The sequence below is a fragment of the Asterias rubens genome, chromosome 17 (genome assembly GCF_902459465.1).
Source record: "Asterias rubens chromosome 17, eAstRub1.3, whole genome shotgun sequence".
NCBI lineage: Eukaryota > Metazoa > Echinodermata > Asteroidea > Forcipulatida > Asteriidae > Asterias > Asterias rubens.
In genome coordinates, this window is record NC_047078.1 from 3,871,714 (window position 1) to 3,885,141 (window position 13,428).

General features: G+C 38.2%; 1 protein-coding gene across 1 annotated transcript in view; it reads right to left on the reverse strand.

The window, feature by feature from the left end:
• LOC117301385 (Down syndrome cell adhesion molecule homolog) overlaps positions 1 to 13,428 on the reverse strand; it is a 75,545-nt gene that overhangs the window by 56,462 nt on the left and 5,655 nt on the right. Inside the window, exon 2 of the mRNA XM_033785331.1 lies at positions 2,382 to 2,717. Coding sequence (XP_033641222.1) covers positions 2,382 to 2,717 — 336 coding nt within the window. The remainder of the gene's footprint in view (positions 1 to 2,381; positions 2,718 to 13,428) is intronic.

Genomic DNA, 13,428 nt, shown 5'->3' on the forward strand with positions numbered 1-13,428 from the left:
ATTTAATTGCATACAAACCTGACTTAACCTCTCTGTTTTATGTTAATACAGGATTACAGAAAATAATTACAGATTATGCTATAACACTTGCATTTTATCCAATTACTCATGAAAAGTGCTCCTTTAAATGCATCGGACACATTTAGTAATTACTCAAAACACATTGGCATAATCACTTACGCTACTTGATTATGAGCAATGTGGAGCTGTTGATCTATAGTATAAAACATTGTGAGAAACCCCCTATGAAGTAACGTAGTTTTTGAGAAAGAGATAACTTCTCACTAAAATATTTGAATCTCAGAAAGACTTCAGGCCCGAAGCTTTTCTCATGCATCTGAAAGCACATCGGCAACAATAGTGTATTTTGTGGTGCAGGTCTTAATTTTGAACCATTATTCCATGTTGTTTTAAAACGTGTTCATTGTTGTTCTCCTATTTTTATATTTCTTTTGTGTTTTTTTTTGGCTATGTGATAAATGCTTAAACTGATAATATTGAGCTCTTTCTATTTAAACAACTGCGGGTCGTGTTGTCATGCCAATCGATAATCTATGTAAACATTTCCACAGATTTGTTTACTTTAATAGTTTGCTATTATCTTCATCATCAACATACAGTGTCAATTCTCTTGGCTTATTTTTTAGCTTGGTGAACTGATCACGAAACTAAGAAGAGTTTTACATCTTTCTTCATGATTACATGGTCATGGCCAGTTCACTTCATCTTTGCGTGAGTCCCTTCCTTCAACTTCTTCTAACCCTTTTCACTTCGCTCATTTAGTAGCCCCTTTCATACGAGAGCAATTTAGCAAGGGTCACTTGCTAAATTGTAGCAAGGTCGTAACATTACCTCGTGTGGCCCCCATCACCAACAGGGTCACAAGAGTCTGCCGTGACACCCAAAACTACGACGACGACAACTTCTTCTAACCCATTTTACTTCATTCATCCAATAGCCCCATTCATACGAGAGCAATTTAGCAAGGGTCACTTGCTAAATTGTAGCAAGGTTGTAACATTTTACCTCGTGTGTCTCCCATCACCAACAGTGTCACAAGAGTCTGCCATGACACCCAAAACTACGACGACAACGGGGGACAAATGTCCGTGCGCCATGACCGTCAACACTGCGGATAACGACACTTCTTTTGATTTCAATTTTAATTATTATACATTTTCCTTAATGATTCATGTCTATAGGGAAACCGCAAAACAAAATGGTGCAGTTTCTCAAAATTCGTAGTCTGCCAAACGTGGGAATTCGATTTTCCCCCATTGTACGCGTTTGCAATATTCATTCCCATCCGAAGCCCTTCTGTTCTCCGGTAAAAACTTCCCAAGCAAATTCTGTGCCACAAATTCTGTGGGCCATTCCGAAAAGAACGTGCTCCAACTCCACAACGCAGTAAGAAAACACGACCTCTCTACTAATAAACAACGACCATCAAAATAATAATTAAGTGAGAGAAAATGATCCTTTAATAATGGTAGATATCTTCCGGTCGGTCGGTTTTCGGGTATTGTTTACCATCGATCCCCCATCAACCAGATACCCTTGCCGTGGTGCGGTCCTGGCGACGGGGCGGGCAACAAGCAGCGGCTGGCGGTCTTACAATACCATGCCATTCATTGCCATCGTGAAGACACCGGACAATTTGGGTGTTTAATTAAAATGTTGGTTTTTGCTGGATAGTGACGGCTGGAATTGAGTTAGGCCTGCTGCAGTGCGGTATCTTCTTTATGACATGTCGCGGTAATAATAATTTATGAGAAAATTTAGACCATTGTTTAGATGTATATTACCGTTTCGTGGGAAACAATTGACTGATTGTGTGATTCAACAGAGAACCATTGTTTTCGTCAAAAGCCCAGAAAAAAAAATCATGGATTCTTGTTTAATATTATTCTCACGGCACTTTGAATGGTACAATTCCATTGTCACTTATCAAAGGATTAATTACTTTACGTTCTTTCATTTTTACACCAGATGAGAGCTGTTCATGCATTTACACTCTATAAAATGATAATAATAATAATGTGTGTGTTTCCTATAAGTTATTTGCGGTAGTTAAACATCAAATAAACAAGCGAAATAATAGCGTAATTTGTTATTTTGTTATGGTGTAATACAAAGACTGATGTAATAAACATTATTCCACAGCGGTGTTAAAATTAACATGTGTGTACAAAACAATAGGTGAAAGAGTGAAAAGGTCCTGAAAATTCCGAAAATCTTCCAGCGATAGTAGACTCAAAAGCAAGACAAGTTCTCAAAAGAACATAATCTACCCAGCAATCAGAATGGAAATACAGTTAACGCAAACCAAACATAATGATAATGTCTCTGTTTAACTTTTTATAAAATAAAATAGCACTTACCCGCATTAGCTCGTATTGTTGGGCTTCGTATAGACCCAACGCGGTTCCGTGCAATACACCTATACGAAGCCTCATGCACGGCACTGACGTAATCATCGGGTAAAAAAGGCGGGAAAGTCAAAGTTCCATTTTCGGTCACGAGGCGCAAGTTCTCCACCTCAACGACCGGGCTATCGTCATCGGCTAGAATCCATTGGACAGTGGGTGTTGGTTGACCGTAGGCGGAGCATACGAGTGTGGCACCGCTATTGTGAGCGAAGTCGACACGGGGAGGGGGGACTGAGACGAACTGGGGGCCGATGAGCTGTGTGAGCTCCCCAGAGACGATGTGAAAAACTGCAAAGTAAATCAAAACCACGTCAAGATTATGACAAAATTCAAAATACGAAACTGAACGAAACTCGTTAGTGAGCTCATCGTAGACCTTTTCACAAATACCCATTGTGCGAGCGCTAACTGTTAAATGAGGTGCATGCTGGTCTAGCTAGCGCTCAATCTTGATCGCTAGCTAGACCAGCATGCAACTCATTCCACGCATGTTTGCGAGTATTTGCGATAAAGGTCTATGGTAAAGAGGTAAAATAAAGGTTGAGCACCTCCACGCGAGCTGTTCAAAATTCAAGTAACAAAGCGATGGTATAAGTTTAATGGGGATTTATGCTTTTGAGCACAGCTAATTTTAGGTGGGGCCACTGTATTGAAAACTAGAAGTCATAAACAGAGAAACCGGCTATAGGCACCAAGAGAGAAAACAAATTAAATACAAATCTCAGCGACTCAACCAATGAACTGATAGAATGTTTAGCCTAAATAACCCGTCCCATAAAACGTCCAGTCTTTCCCAACGCAAACAAAATTCACGTGGGTATTTTGCTCTATTCATTGTAAATTTCTTCTCGTATTATAACTGGGGTTTCTACGAGAAAACAGCGATGAATGATTTGTGGAAACAACGCAAAGAAAACAGAAAAACCATGTCAACATCTCTTTGATAATTGCATCTTTGTTCTGCAAATACAACGTTTCGAAATGTTTCCTTCATATATCTTTTGTGAAAACAGGTAATGAGTTTTACGTTGTACAGAAGCCAATGGTCAGCGTTGAACTTAAATGTGTACTTATCATAGAATAAGGTGCAAAGTATACATTACTTTCCAGACATTATAGACAACATCCTATTTTATTCGTGTTTATTTTGCTGTGGTGAAGCCGCAAGTAAACAGACAAAATAATAGCAGGGTTATTACTTTTTTATGAAGTCGAAATATTACGCGCTCGCGGGCATTGTCCTTGTGATCGCGCGTTGTTAAAATGAAGACCAAACGAGGAATAATTATGCTGGTACATACAAATGATTATTGCAAGGTCTGGTGACAGAATCATTATAATTTCTCTAGAAGTGCCTTCACTTTGTGCTATTAAATTCAAAATTGTCAATGCTACTTCAATATTATCGTAACGCCTTGAACTAAAGTTCAACTTGTCAAGGCAGGCTATCACGAGCCTTTCTGGTTCCATTTTAAACACAAACGTAAAGCAACGTAAAGCCATTGGACACTTTCGGTAAACAGTATTGTCCAAGGCCCACACTTTGTGTATCACAACTTATATACTTATATATAAAATGACAAACCTGTGAAAATTTAGGCTCAATCAGTCATCGGAGTCGGGAGAAAATAACGGGAAAACCCACCCTTGTTTCCGCACGTTTCGCCGTGCCATGACATGCGTTTAAAATAAATCCGTAAATCTCGATATCGAGAATTGATATTGTTTTAGTGTTTTCTCAAAAAGTAAAACATTTCATGGAATAATATTTCAAGAGAAGTCTGTCACCATTACCTTCTGTAAACCCTGTAAGTTATTTGTAAATCTGTGAACTTATAATTTTTTTCTGTTTCGAAAGTGTCCAATGGCTTTAAATGCTTAACAGCTTATGGTTACCAGCCACAATACCATTTCACATGGGCCGTTTGTGACTAGTTTCCTGGCTATTTTTGCTTAGCAGGAAAACATTATAAGCGCCTATAGTCTGCCAGTGCTCGATCCCTTCAGAGACTAAGCGCACGCTTACTCCATCGAACTATTGTTAACAGTTAGTTTCATAATCGGGTGATATATTTTTTGGGTGAACACAACCCCTTTCAGTTGTCTAAACCGTTATAGGCCGCTTTTAGGCCGAATAAAACAAGTGCCGAGTCATTTAGAAGTATTTTTTAGCACACTCTGTGTGGCTATTGGTGCACTTGATGGACAGCGTAAAAATTATTTTTTCTTTCACAAACAGTTTTGTTGTCAATTTTGCTAAGAATTTTGTTTCTTCAGAAATTGTCATACGTCATAATACGGAGCAAGTACGCAATACATCGATTGTATTGATTAAGAAAAACTAGATCACATTGGCGTGAACAATACCATGGCCTTTGTTTAATGGAAGGTGACGTCTACTCTATGTCATTTTAATGACAAATTTACGACCATAGTATTTCACACAGGAGCTTGTTTTCAAATCAGTATCATGTGCGATCGGGACAATAGACAAAAATTATTGTATGATTATAAAATTGATGGTTAATAAATGGCGCTTGTGCTCGATTTTATTTTACTGTAGTAGGGGCTACATGACAATTAAAATTGTACTTGTTCCAAAGTTCTATGAATGCTTGCAATTTTAAAGATTGTATGTAAATATATATATAGTAGATCCTATTTTAAAGAAAAATATGATCTTTGTTTGATTTTGTTTTCTTTCTCGTTCTTGATACCACGTACTACCTGTACCATGCACGTTTTGTGTTAAGTGATTACATGTAATTATTTTGTGGCTACTTCTTTCGCACATCAACTCTCATTGCAAAAATGATCACGATCTGGAAATACTGATAACAAGAAAGATTGTTGTTATCAAACAAAATGTAGATTTCCGGCAAGATATGTTTCTTAATGCGTATAATACCTCCCGGGCTTACAGTCAGGCGCAGTGGTTAGATGTTATTCACTTTGACAACAGAACCACGACATGTGTGATAGAAATGACAGGTCGATATTGCAGTAATGAAACTAATTTCACAGAGCTGCTTCGGCACAAAAAGTAGCTAAGCACATCAAAATTATGCTGAGCAAATAAGGTTACCAGCCAAACTACCATGTCAAATGTACAATTTGTGACTGGTATCCTGCTCATTTCTGCTTAGCAATGTTTGCAAAACCCAACGTATGCTAACCCTCTTTTACTCAATCCAAAGTATACATCCGTATGGACTGCAAAGGGGGTAACCCTGTTTCAGCCCTTGGAGTAGGTGGCAACGGCCTCTCGAAGAATACAAAAATTGTAGCCCACACCTTCAAGTGGCCTTCAGGCCTTGTGTGTCTGGCGAATTGCATTAAAACAAAAGCATTGGCACGGTAATGTTTGCAAAACCTATTGTCACTCTTATGTCTGTCTCATTTATTTATTTCTTTGAATAAAGATAATGTATCTTCGGGCATGCTTTACCGTCTTTCAATCAAGACAAGGTAGCTGTCTCTGACAGGGTAGAGGGTAATGTTTGCAAAACCTATTGTCACTCTTATGTCTGTCTCATTTCTTTCTTTGAATAAAGATAATGTATCTACGGGCATGCTTTACAGTCTTTCAATCAAGACAAGGTAGCTGTCTCTGACAGGGTAGAGGGTAATGTTTGCAAAACCTATTGTCACTCTCTTGTCTCCCCATTACCTTCTTTGAATCAAGATAATGTACAGTGTGGCAACATCTGCACAAAAAACGTATTTTGTATGCTAACCCTCTCTTTCAGCGCATTTGAGCAACTTTCGTGGGCATATGGCGCTTTGTAAATGCTGTTATTAGAATTACTACTCAAGACATGGTAGAGAATTGACGGTTACGTTTGCAAAACCTATTGTCACTTTTTTCTCTGTCTCATTTCTTTCTTTCTTTGAATAAAGATAAAGTAGGCCTACAGATATGGTGACAACATCAGCAGAAGTTCTGCTTCGGGCATGCTTTACTGTCTTTGAATCAAGATAAGGTTGGATGCAGCATCGACAATGTTACAAAGAGTTGCTGCCGAAGGGTCTTAGATCTCTTTGTTTCAATACAAATATTGCCAGGGTAGTCCAAGTATGAAATAATTGTTCTCATATAGCTTCGTATAATCGTATAGAAGGCCTTTTTGTATAGCATTTGCTTAATATTCAAATCCAATTTAATCCAGTTCAAAACTCACATTTATTTATTACCATACTTCATGAAAAAGGTACACAAAGCCATAACAATAATTTATAAAGAAGTAACCATTCAACTAACAGGACTTTCTTTCTGAATGTTTTTATAAACTCAGCGCCTCGATTATACCTTTGTTTGGTAGATACGTGCACTATATAAGACTTTTAAAAGGGCAGAGAATATCTTAATGAAGTATGACGGCATCGAAGGTCTCACTTGTCGTGAGACACTGTTTTATACTTTTGAAGCTGGATGGAGAGATGACAAATAATATTTGCTTAAAGCTGTTGCGCTTTGGCAGCTCGATAATAATAATTGGTAATGATCTGTCAGGAAATGGTTATGTAACAGCATTTCTTATTGGTAGAAACTCGCCGCTCACTCGTTAGTGTTCTCCTAAAATGATACAAACCAACCATTGCTCTTACTAATCTAAAAAGAATGTTGACCCCCAAAAAACTAAGACATCAATAAATGCGCCACCAAATGAGAAAAAATGCCCAGACGTTCCTCTGAATTAGTCATAATCAGTTGCAATTACGGTTTGAATAATGGAGCGCTATATTGGAAGGCTATGAGTAATATATACACAGCGGGAACCAGGCATGAGAGAAAGATTGTTGGCTTTTCGGACAAATTAATCACATCGGTGGAGTTGTGAAGGGAAAACCTCGATGCTCGTTGACTGCCCTGGGAATCCTGATTAGGGAGTATGTTTGGGTATTAGTGGCGTCCAATTAGAGTTGAACGCGGCACAGCATGCAAGTAGTGGGTGATCTATAAAATTATTGTCTGTAATATTGAACGCAGGGAATTGGTGAGTGGGTCTGTATCGGTGGTACCGTTATGATCAAAGCACGCCACAATTGTATAGGTCTGCTTAAGCAGACAATATTGCTTAAAAAATGTTCTGCTTAGTAGAAGTAAACAGGATACCAGTCACACATTGTACATGTGACATAGCAGATTGTAATCTTTTTCTGGTAAGCATAATTTTGTGGTGCTTAGCTACTTTTTGTGCTTTAGCAGCTCTGGGAAAATTGGTCAATGGCCTAACTGCAGAGAATCGGCGCTTACGGGAGCAGGGAATTCTGCGCTTACGTCGAGCGTATTTCATGAGTTCCAGGGAGTATGGATTGTGCACGTGCATGCACTGCCCACACTACTAGGCATTTTTTGCTTACACACAAACTCAACGCTTGCAGAGGGCCCAATTTCATAAAGCCTGTAAGCACAAAAACTTGCTACAGACAGGCACAGACACAAATTTCTTTAAAAAACAGATTACCAGCCAACATTCCATTAAGTTAACATTGTCTTGACTGGTACCCAACTAATTTTTCGCTTAGCAAATCATTTGTTTAAGCAGTATTTTCTGCTAAACAGCTTTATGACATTTGGCCCAGTTAGCGGAGAATGGTGATCATAAGCGGAGAACTCGGCTATAAGCAAGTCCATGAAATTTTGCACAGGGCTGTGGCTGACTGTACATGGAATAATAAACTCACACCCAGTTACTTTACGCGCGCAACCTCCCTCCATATCAAATCTGCCGACAGCGCGCGTGCTCGTATCTATCAACCCATTCGTCTGGTGCAGTTTTATAGCTCCAAAATTGGGGGGGGGGGGGGGAGGGGGGGTTCTGAGTCCCCCCCCCCCTTCCCAACTGTCAAAATAAATTAGTCCAGTGTGCGTTAAGTCGATGTTCAAAACTGAGTGATGTATAATTTCCAACATCGTAGCGTCACGGACAACTCGAGTTAGCCCTAACTAATTAAGTCCAATGTTTGTAAAACACACATCTATCATAAATTAACGAGTACAATTTAAATTACCATATTTTTATGTCCCCTGCATACATAATGAATATTCACTGCGGCTACGGTCCCTTTAAAAAGTCATTTAGTTTAACACGATGCACGCGCGATGGTCTGAAGGCAAACCCAAACGCGTAAACACCCTCCCAAAATCGCCAAATTAATTTCACCATAACTCACAGCGGGACCCGTCTTCGTGGCGTCTTTCTAATTAGCTCAGGCAACTGCTTGCTGATTTGTTTTTGTTTTTACTACTAGCCTAAATATTCTGATTATAACTGATTGGGAAGGGTTTTGGTGGAGTTGGTTTAATTTGCAAACAAAAGGGGAGAAAAAGAACAGCTTATTGTTGTGCATTGATATGCAGATGAATTCAAATCTTATAATCTACAGGAACAAAATGGAAGCGGTGATGCATGGCTAGAAATCATGCATCTTAGGTTGACATGTTGCTTGCACCAGAGTAAAACTGCACAGTTATTATACATTTAGATACCGTTATTGTTGTTATAGAATTCGGCGCACCTTGGATAGGCGCAACTTTTGCAAAGTATTATGCAGTATGATTGCTAGGTGTTGTGTCTCTCATCACTTTCGAGTGAGTGAGGCATAGTCCAATAACCATTATCTCCTTCTTTTCTTCTTGTTTTTTTTTTTTTTTTTTTAACAAGCACTTATAAGGGATGTTAAATTTGCATCGGGGATAAAGAATAATATATATATATCAAATAGTAAACCACAAGGGAAACTGACTGGGTACATTTTAAATGATTTAGGATTGAACAAAGAAAAATTGACTAGAGCGGGATTTGATCCAACGACCTCCGGTTTAACGTGCCGGCACTCTACCAACTGAGCTATCTAGCCCTATGTTGGTGGTCTCCCAATTTTGTGAATATCTTTGTTCGGGGGTGCCTGTCAGAAGCCATTATATATATATATATATATTTTTTTTTTTTTTTTTTTTTTTTTTTTTTGGGGGGGGGTTCCCATGGGTTCGAACCCCACCCGAGTAACATGCCTGTGATATTTTTTTCACAGGAAAGTACTGAGTATACAGTGCTAAAAACACACATCGGTGCATGGGTAAACAAAACAAAACAAAATTAATTAATAACAAGCACTTAGCTATCCCTATGGGATATTATGGTTGTTTTTCATAGGGTCTACTTAAAAAAAATATATATATAAAAAATATAAAAAAGCAGTGCGATAAAATTGGGCCCTGGGGTTCATCATGTTAGGCAATCTTTCTTCAGTTATCTAATACTTTACTCTGTGTGTTGTGTGATTAACGCATAAAAAAAATCACCGCCTGGGAGTATACCAGCACAATTGAATCAAACATATTCTGGAGGGTTGTACGCTGTTAAGAACACAATTATTACGTAATGCAATCCTCAAGGTACCACTGGCAAGTCCTTAATTGTTTCTTGCCATCAACTTCATAAGAGGTGGATGTATACATACAGAGCTTGCACAGCCTCTATAAATTTTAATCCTCTATTAATGTGCGGGTGTGCATATTTCATGGCTATTAAAAATGCCTTAGCGAGATACGTGAATGCGTTACACTAGATTAGCGTATTATGTCACGAGATCCAATTGATGAACAGGGTAGACATTCACTCTCTAAATGCAAAGGAGCGAAAGGCACTCTTTGAAGAGCCATAATATGAGGAACAACTCCTTTTCGAGTGGATTGAAGTTTGCATCTGTTTAATAATTTTTTTTACTCTGTCCTGGAGTGAAACTCCTCTAAAAGAGTGAAATAACCACCACTCTTTTTAAAGAGCCACATGAGGGACAACTCGAAATGTACAGGGTGGTGTTTTTCACGATTTTACATTTAGAGAGATTACTGTACAAACCTATGTGAATGTTGAATGTCCAATATAGATGTACAAGGTATGACATTCATTGAACAAACCTATGCGAATGTTGAATGTCCAATATCGATGTTCAAGGTAGACATTCTGTGTACATTAAGTGAATGTCCAATATCCAATATCAAAAAATTACATTGATATTCGTTGTACAAACATAATGTGTGACTGTACAATGTCAAACTAACTTTATTGTCATTATTGTTTCTTACTTATCGTCTGCAAGACGGACTCATGTTTGGATGGGTCAATAGGGGGGCAATTCCAGGGCACTTAATTGTGAGGGTTTTCGGGGTGTTTTCTGGGGGTGTTTGTTTGTGTGTTGGTTTGTTTGAACATAAGATATGTACGACATGTCAACTGTATTATAACACTTATTATTCGCCCTTTCGTCAATACTTTGACAATAATTCGACAAACAAAATTAACCTTTATATAGTCACAACTCATGGTGTTGGTATTAACCAACTAATTATAGATCTTGGAGGTATTTCCACCTGAACTAAATAGCACAGATTGGAAATGGTTCCGGACTAACTCGTATTTTTTTTTACATTCTTACATGATCTCCGATTGAATTACTTCTTTGTCTAGAATGCAGGTCAAGAGTTTATAAGAGTTCAGACTAGTCTTATCTCGAGTTGGGACGAGTAACTCGACCTAACTTAAGACTAGCTTTGAGTTTTTAGTCCGAAGCTAGGACTAGTACTAACTCTTCGTAGCATCGACCCCATGCATTTAAAGGCACTGTACATGTTTGGTAATTACTCAAAATAATTATTAGCATAAAACCTTACTTGGTAACGGGTAATGGGGAGAGATTGAGGGTATAGAACATTGTGAGAAACGGCTCCCTCTGAAGTGCCATAGTTTTCGAGAATGAAGTAATTTTCCACGAATTTAATTTCGAGACCTCAGATTTAGTACTTGAGGTCTCGAAATCAACCATCTAAACGCACACAACTTTGTGTGACAAGGGTGTTTTTTTCGTTCATCATTATCTCGTAAGTTCGATGACCGATTGAGCTCAAATGTTTACAGGTTTGTTATTGTATGCATATGTTGAGATACACCAACTGTGAAGGCTTGTCTTTGACAATTACCAATAGTGTCCACTGCCTTTAAAGGCACTGTACATGTTTGGTAAAAGACCAGTGTTTTAACTTGGTGTATCCCATCATAGGCATAAAATAACAAGCCTGTAAAAATTTGGCCTCAATTGGTCATCGAAGTTGCGAGAAAATTATGAAAGAAAAACCACCTTTGTTGGACGAATTTGTGTGCTTTCAGATAGGAATAAAAGACTTCTAGCTAGAAGTCTTTTATTATTTTAGTGAGAAATTACCTCTTTCTCAAAAACTACGTTACTTCAAAGGGAGTCGTTTCCCACAAGGTTTTATACAGCGTTCCATTGATCGTTATACCAAGTCAGTTTTTAAGTTAATATTTGTTTTGAGTAATTACCAAACGTGTACCTTCCCTTTAAAACACAGTACAGGTCAAGAGCTTACACTAAAAGATAAGTGTGAATTCCTCGTAAAGCAAAGATCTACCTGTTTTTGATATGTCCTAGGAGTAGTCCTAACTTAGGAATAGCCTTAAGTTTTTAATATCTCCTAGGACGAGTCGTTAGTCCTAACTCTTTTAGAAATCGACCTCAGTGATTTTAAATGCAGTACAGGTCAAGATTTTACACTATTAACAAGACAAAAAATTAATGCATATGTTGAGATACACCAAGTGAGAACACAGGTCTTTGACAAATTACCAAAGGAGTCCAGTGCCTTTAAAAGGCAGTACAGGTCAAGAGTTTACACTTTAAGATAAATGGGCATTCCTCATATGAATTACCTGCGGCTACTGCACGGTGAGGCCTGCCTCAATCCCCCGGCCAATTTTCATTTTCATCCGCGTAACTCATTCAACGCCAAAATAATTGGGACTGTAATTTTAATAGCCGGTGTAATTGCGCATGTTTATTTGAAGTTGCTATACGGTGTATATTTTGAACATTGCTCGGACTTCGGTGCCGTTGTTTCTTTTTGTTTTCTTTTCTTTTTTGAGAAGGAGAATATTATTTACGACGATTGGTTTGGCTCGTGGACTAACGGCAGGGAAATTGTTTAGTGTAAGCGTGTCTTTACCCTTTGACACTGCGTGCTTAAAATGGATCGGGTGGACAGAAAACTCGGGACGTAAAGTTCTCGATATAACTTTGTTCTGTTGAAGGCAGTGGACACTATTGGTAATCACTCAACATAATTATTAGCATAAAACCTTACTTGGTAACGATTAATGGGGAGAGGTTAATAGTATAAAACATTGCGAGAAACGGCTCCCTATGAAGTAACGTAGTTTTCGAGAAAGAAGTCGTTTTCCACGTATTTGATTTCGAGATCTCAGAGTTAGATTTGAAGGTCTCGAAATCAAATATCTGAAAGCACACAACTTCGTGTGCCAAGGGTGTTGTTGTTTCATTATTCTCTCGCAACTTCGACGTCCCAATTGAGCCCAAATTGTCACAAGTTTGTTATTGTATGCATGTGATGAGATACACCAAGTCAGAAGACTGGTCTTTAACAATTACCAATAGTGTCCGGTGTCTTTAACAGGAGAAAAACATTCCTCACTCACTCAACTTCGTTTTTGTTTTCCAAAGATTATTACAGCATGCCAATGTCTTAATGTAGTATTTAAGCCTACCTTTGGTAATTACTACAAAAAGGTATGACTATATAACTGAAACGTTTATGAGATTGTGCAGGCCATTCCGATTCCGGATTTTTGTTCCTGCTGCCATTAATTAAGCGCTACAGATTTGTGGATGTACTTAACAACTCGCACCACCATTTACACATGTATATACATTTTCATATGATTAAAACAGTCGAACTGTTCCTAATACCAATGTATTATTTTCCTTTCCACCAACAAAATAAATTTATTATTCCTGTCCTGTCTTTACTCAGAAGATTTTGTTTGCTAGTTGTACAGTGATCCATTCAACGAAATAGTGTCGTCTTCTGATGCTCACTTAATTAGAAGGTATCTATCCGTCAATGCCGTACACCTACTGCGACTAGTTGCAAAAACAAATATCGCTACGCCGTCAACCG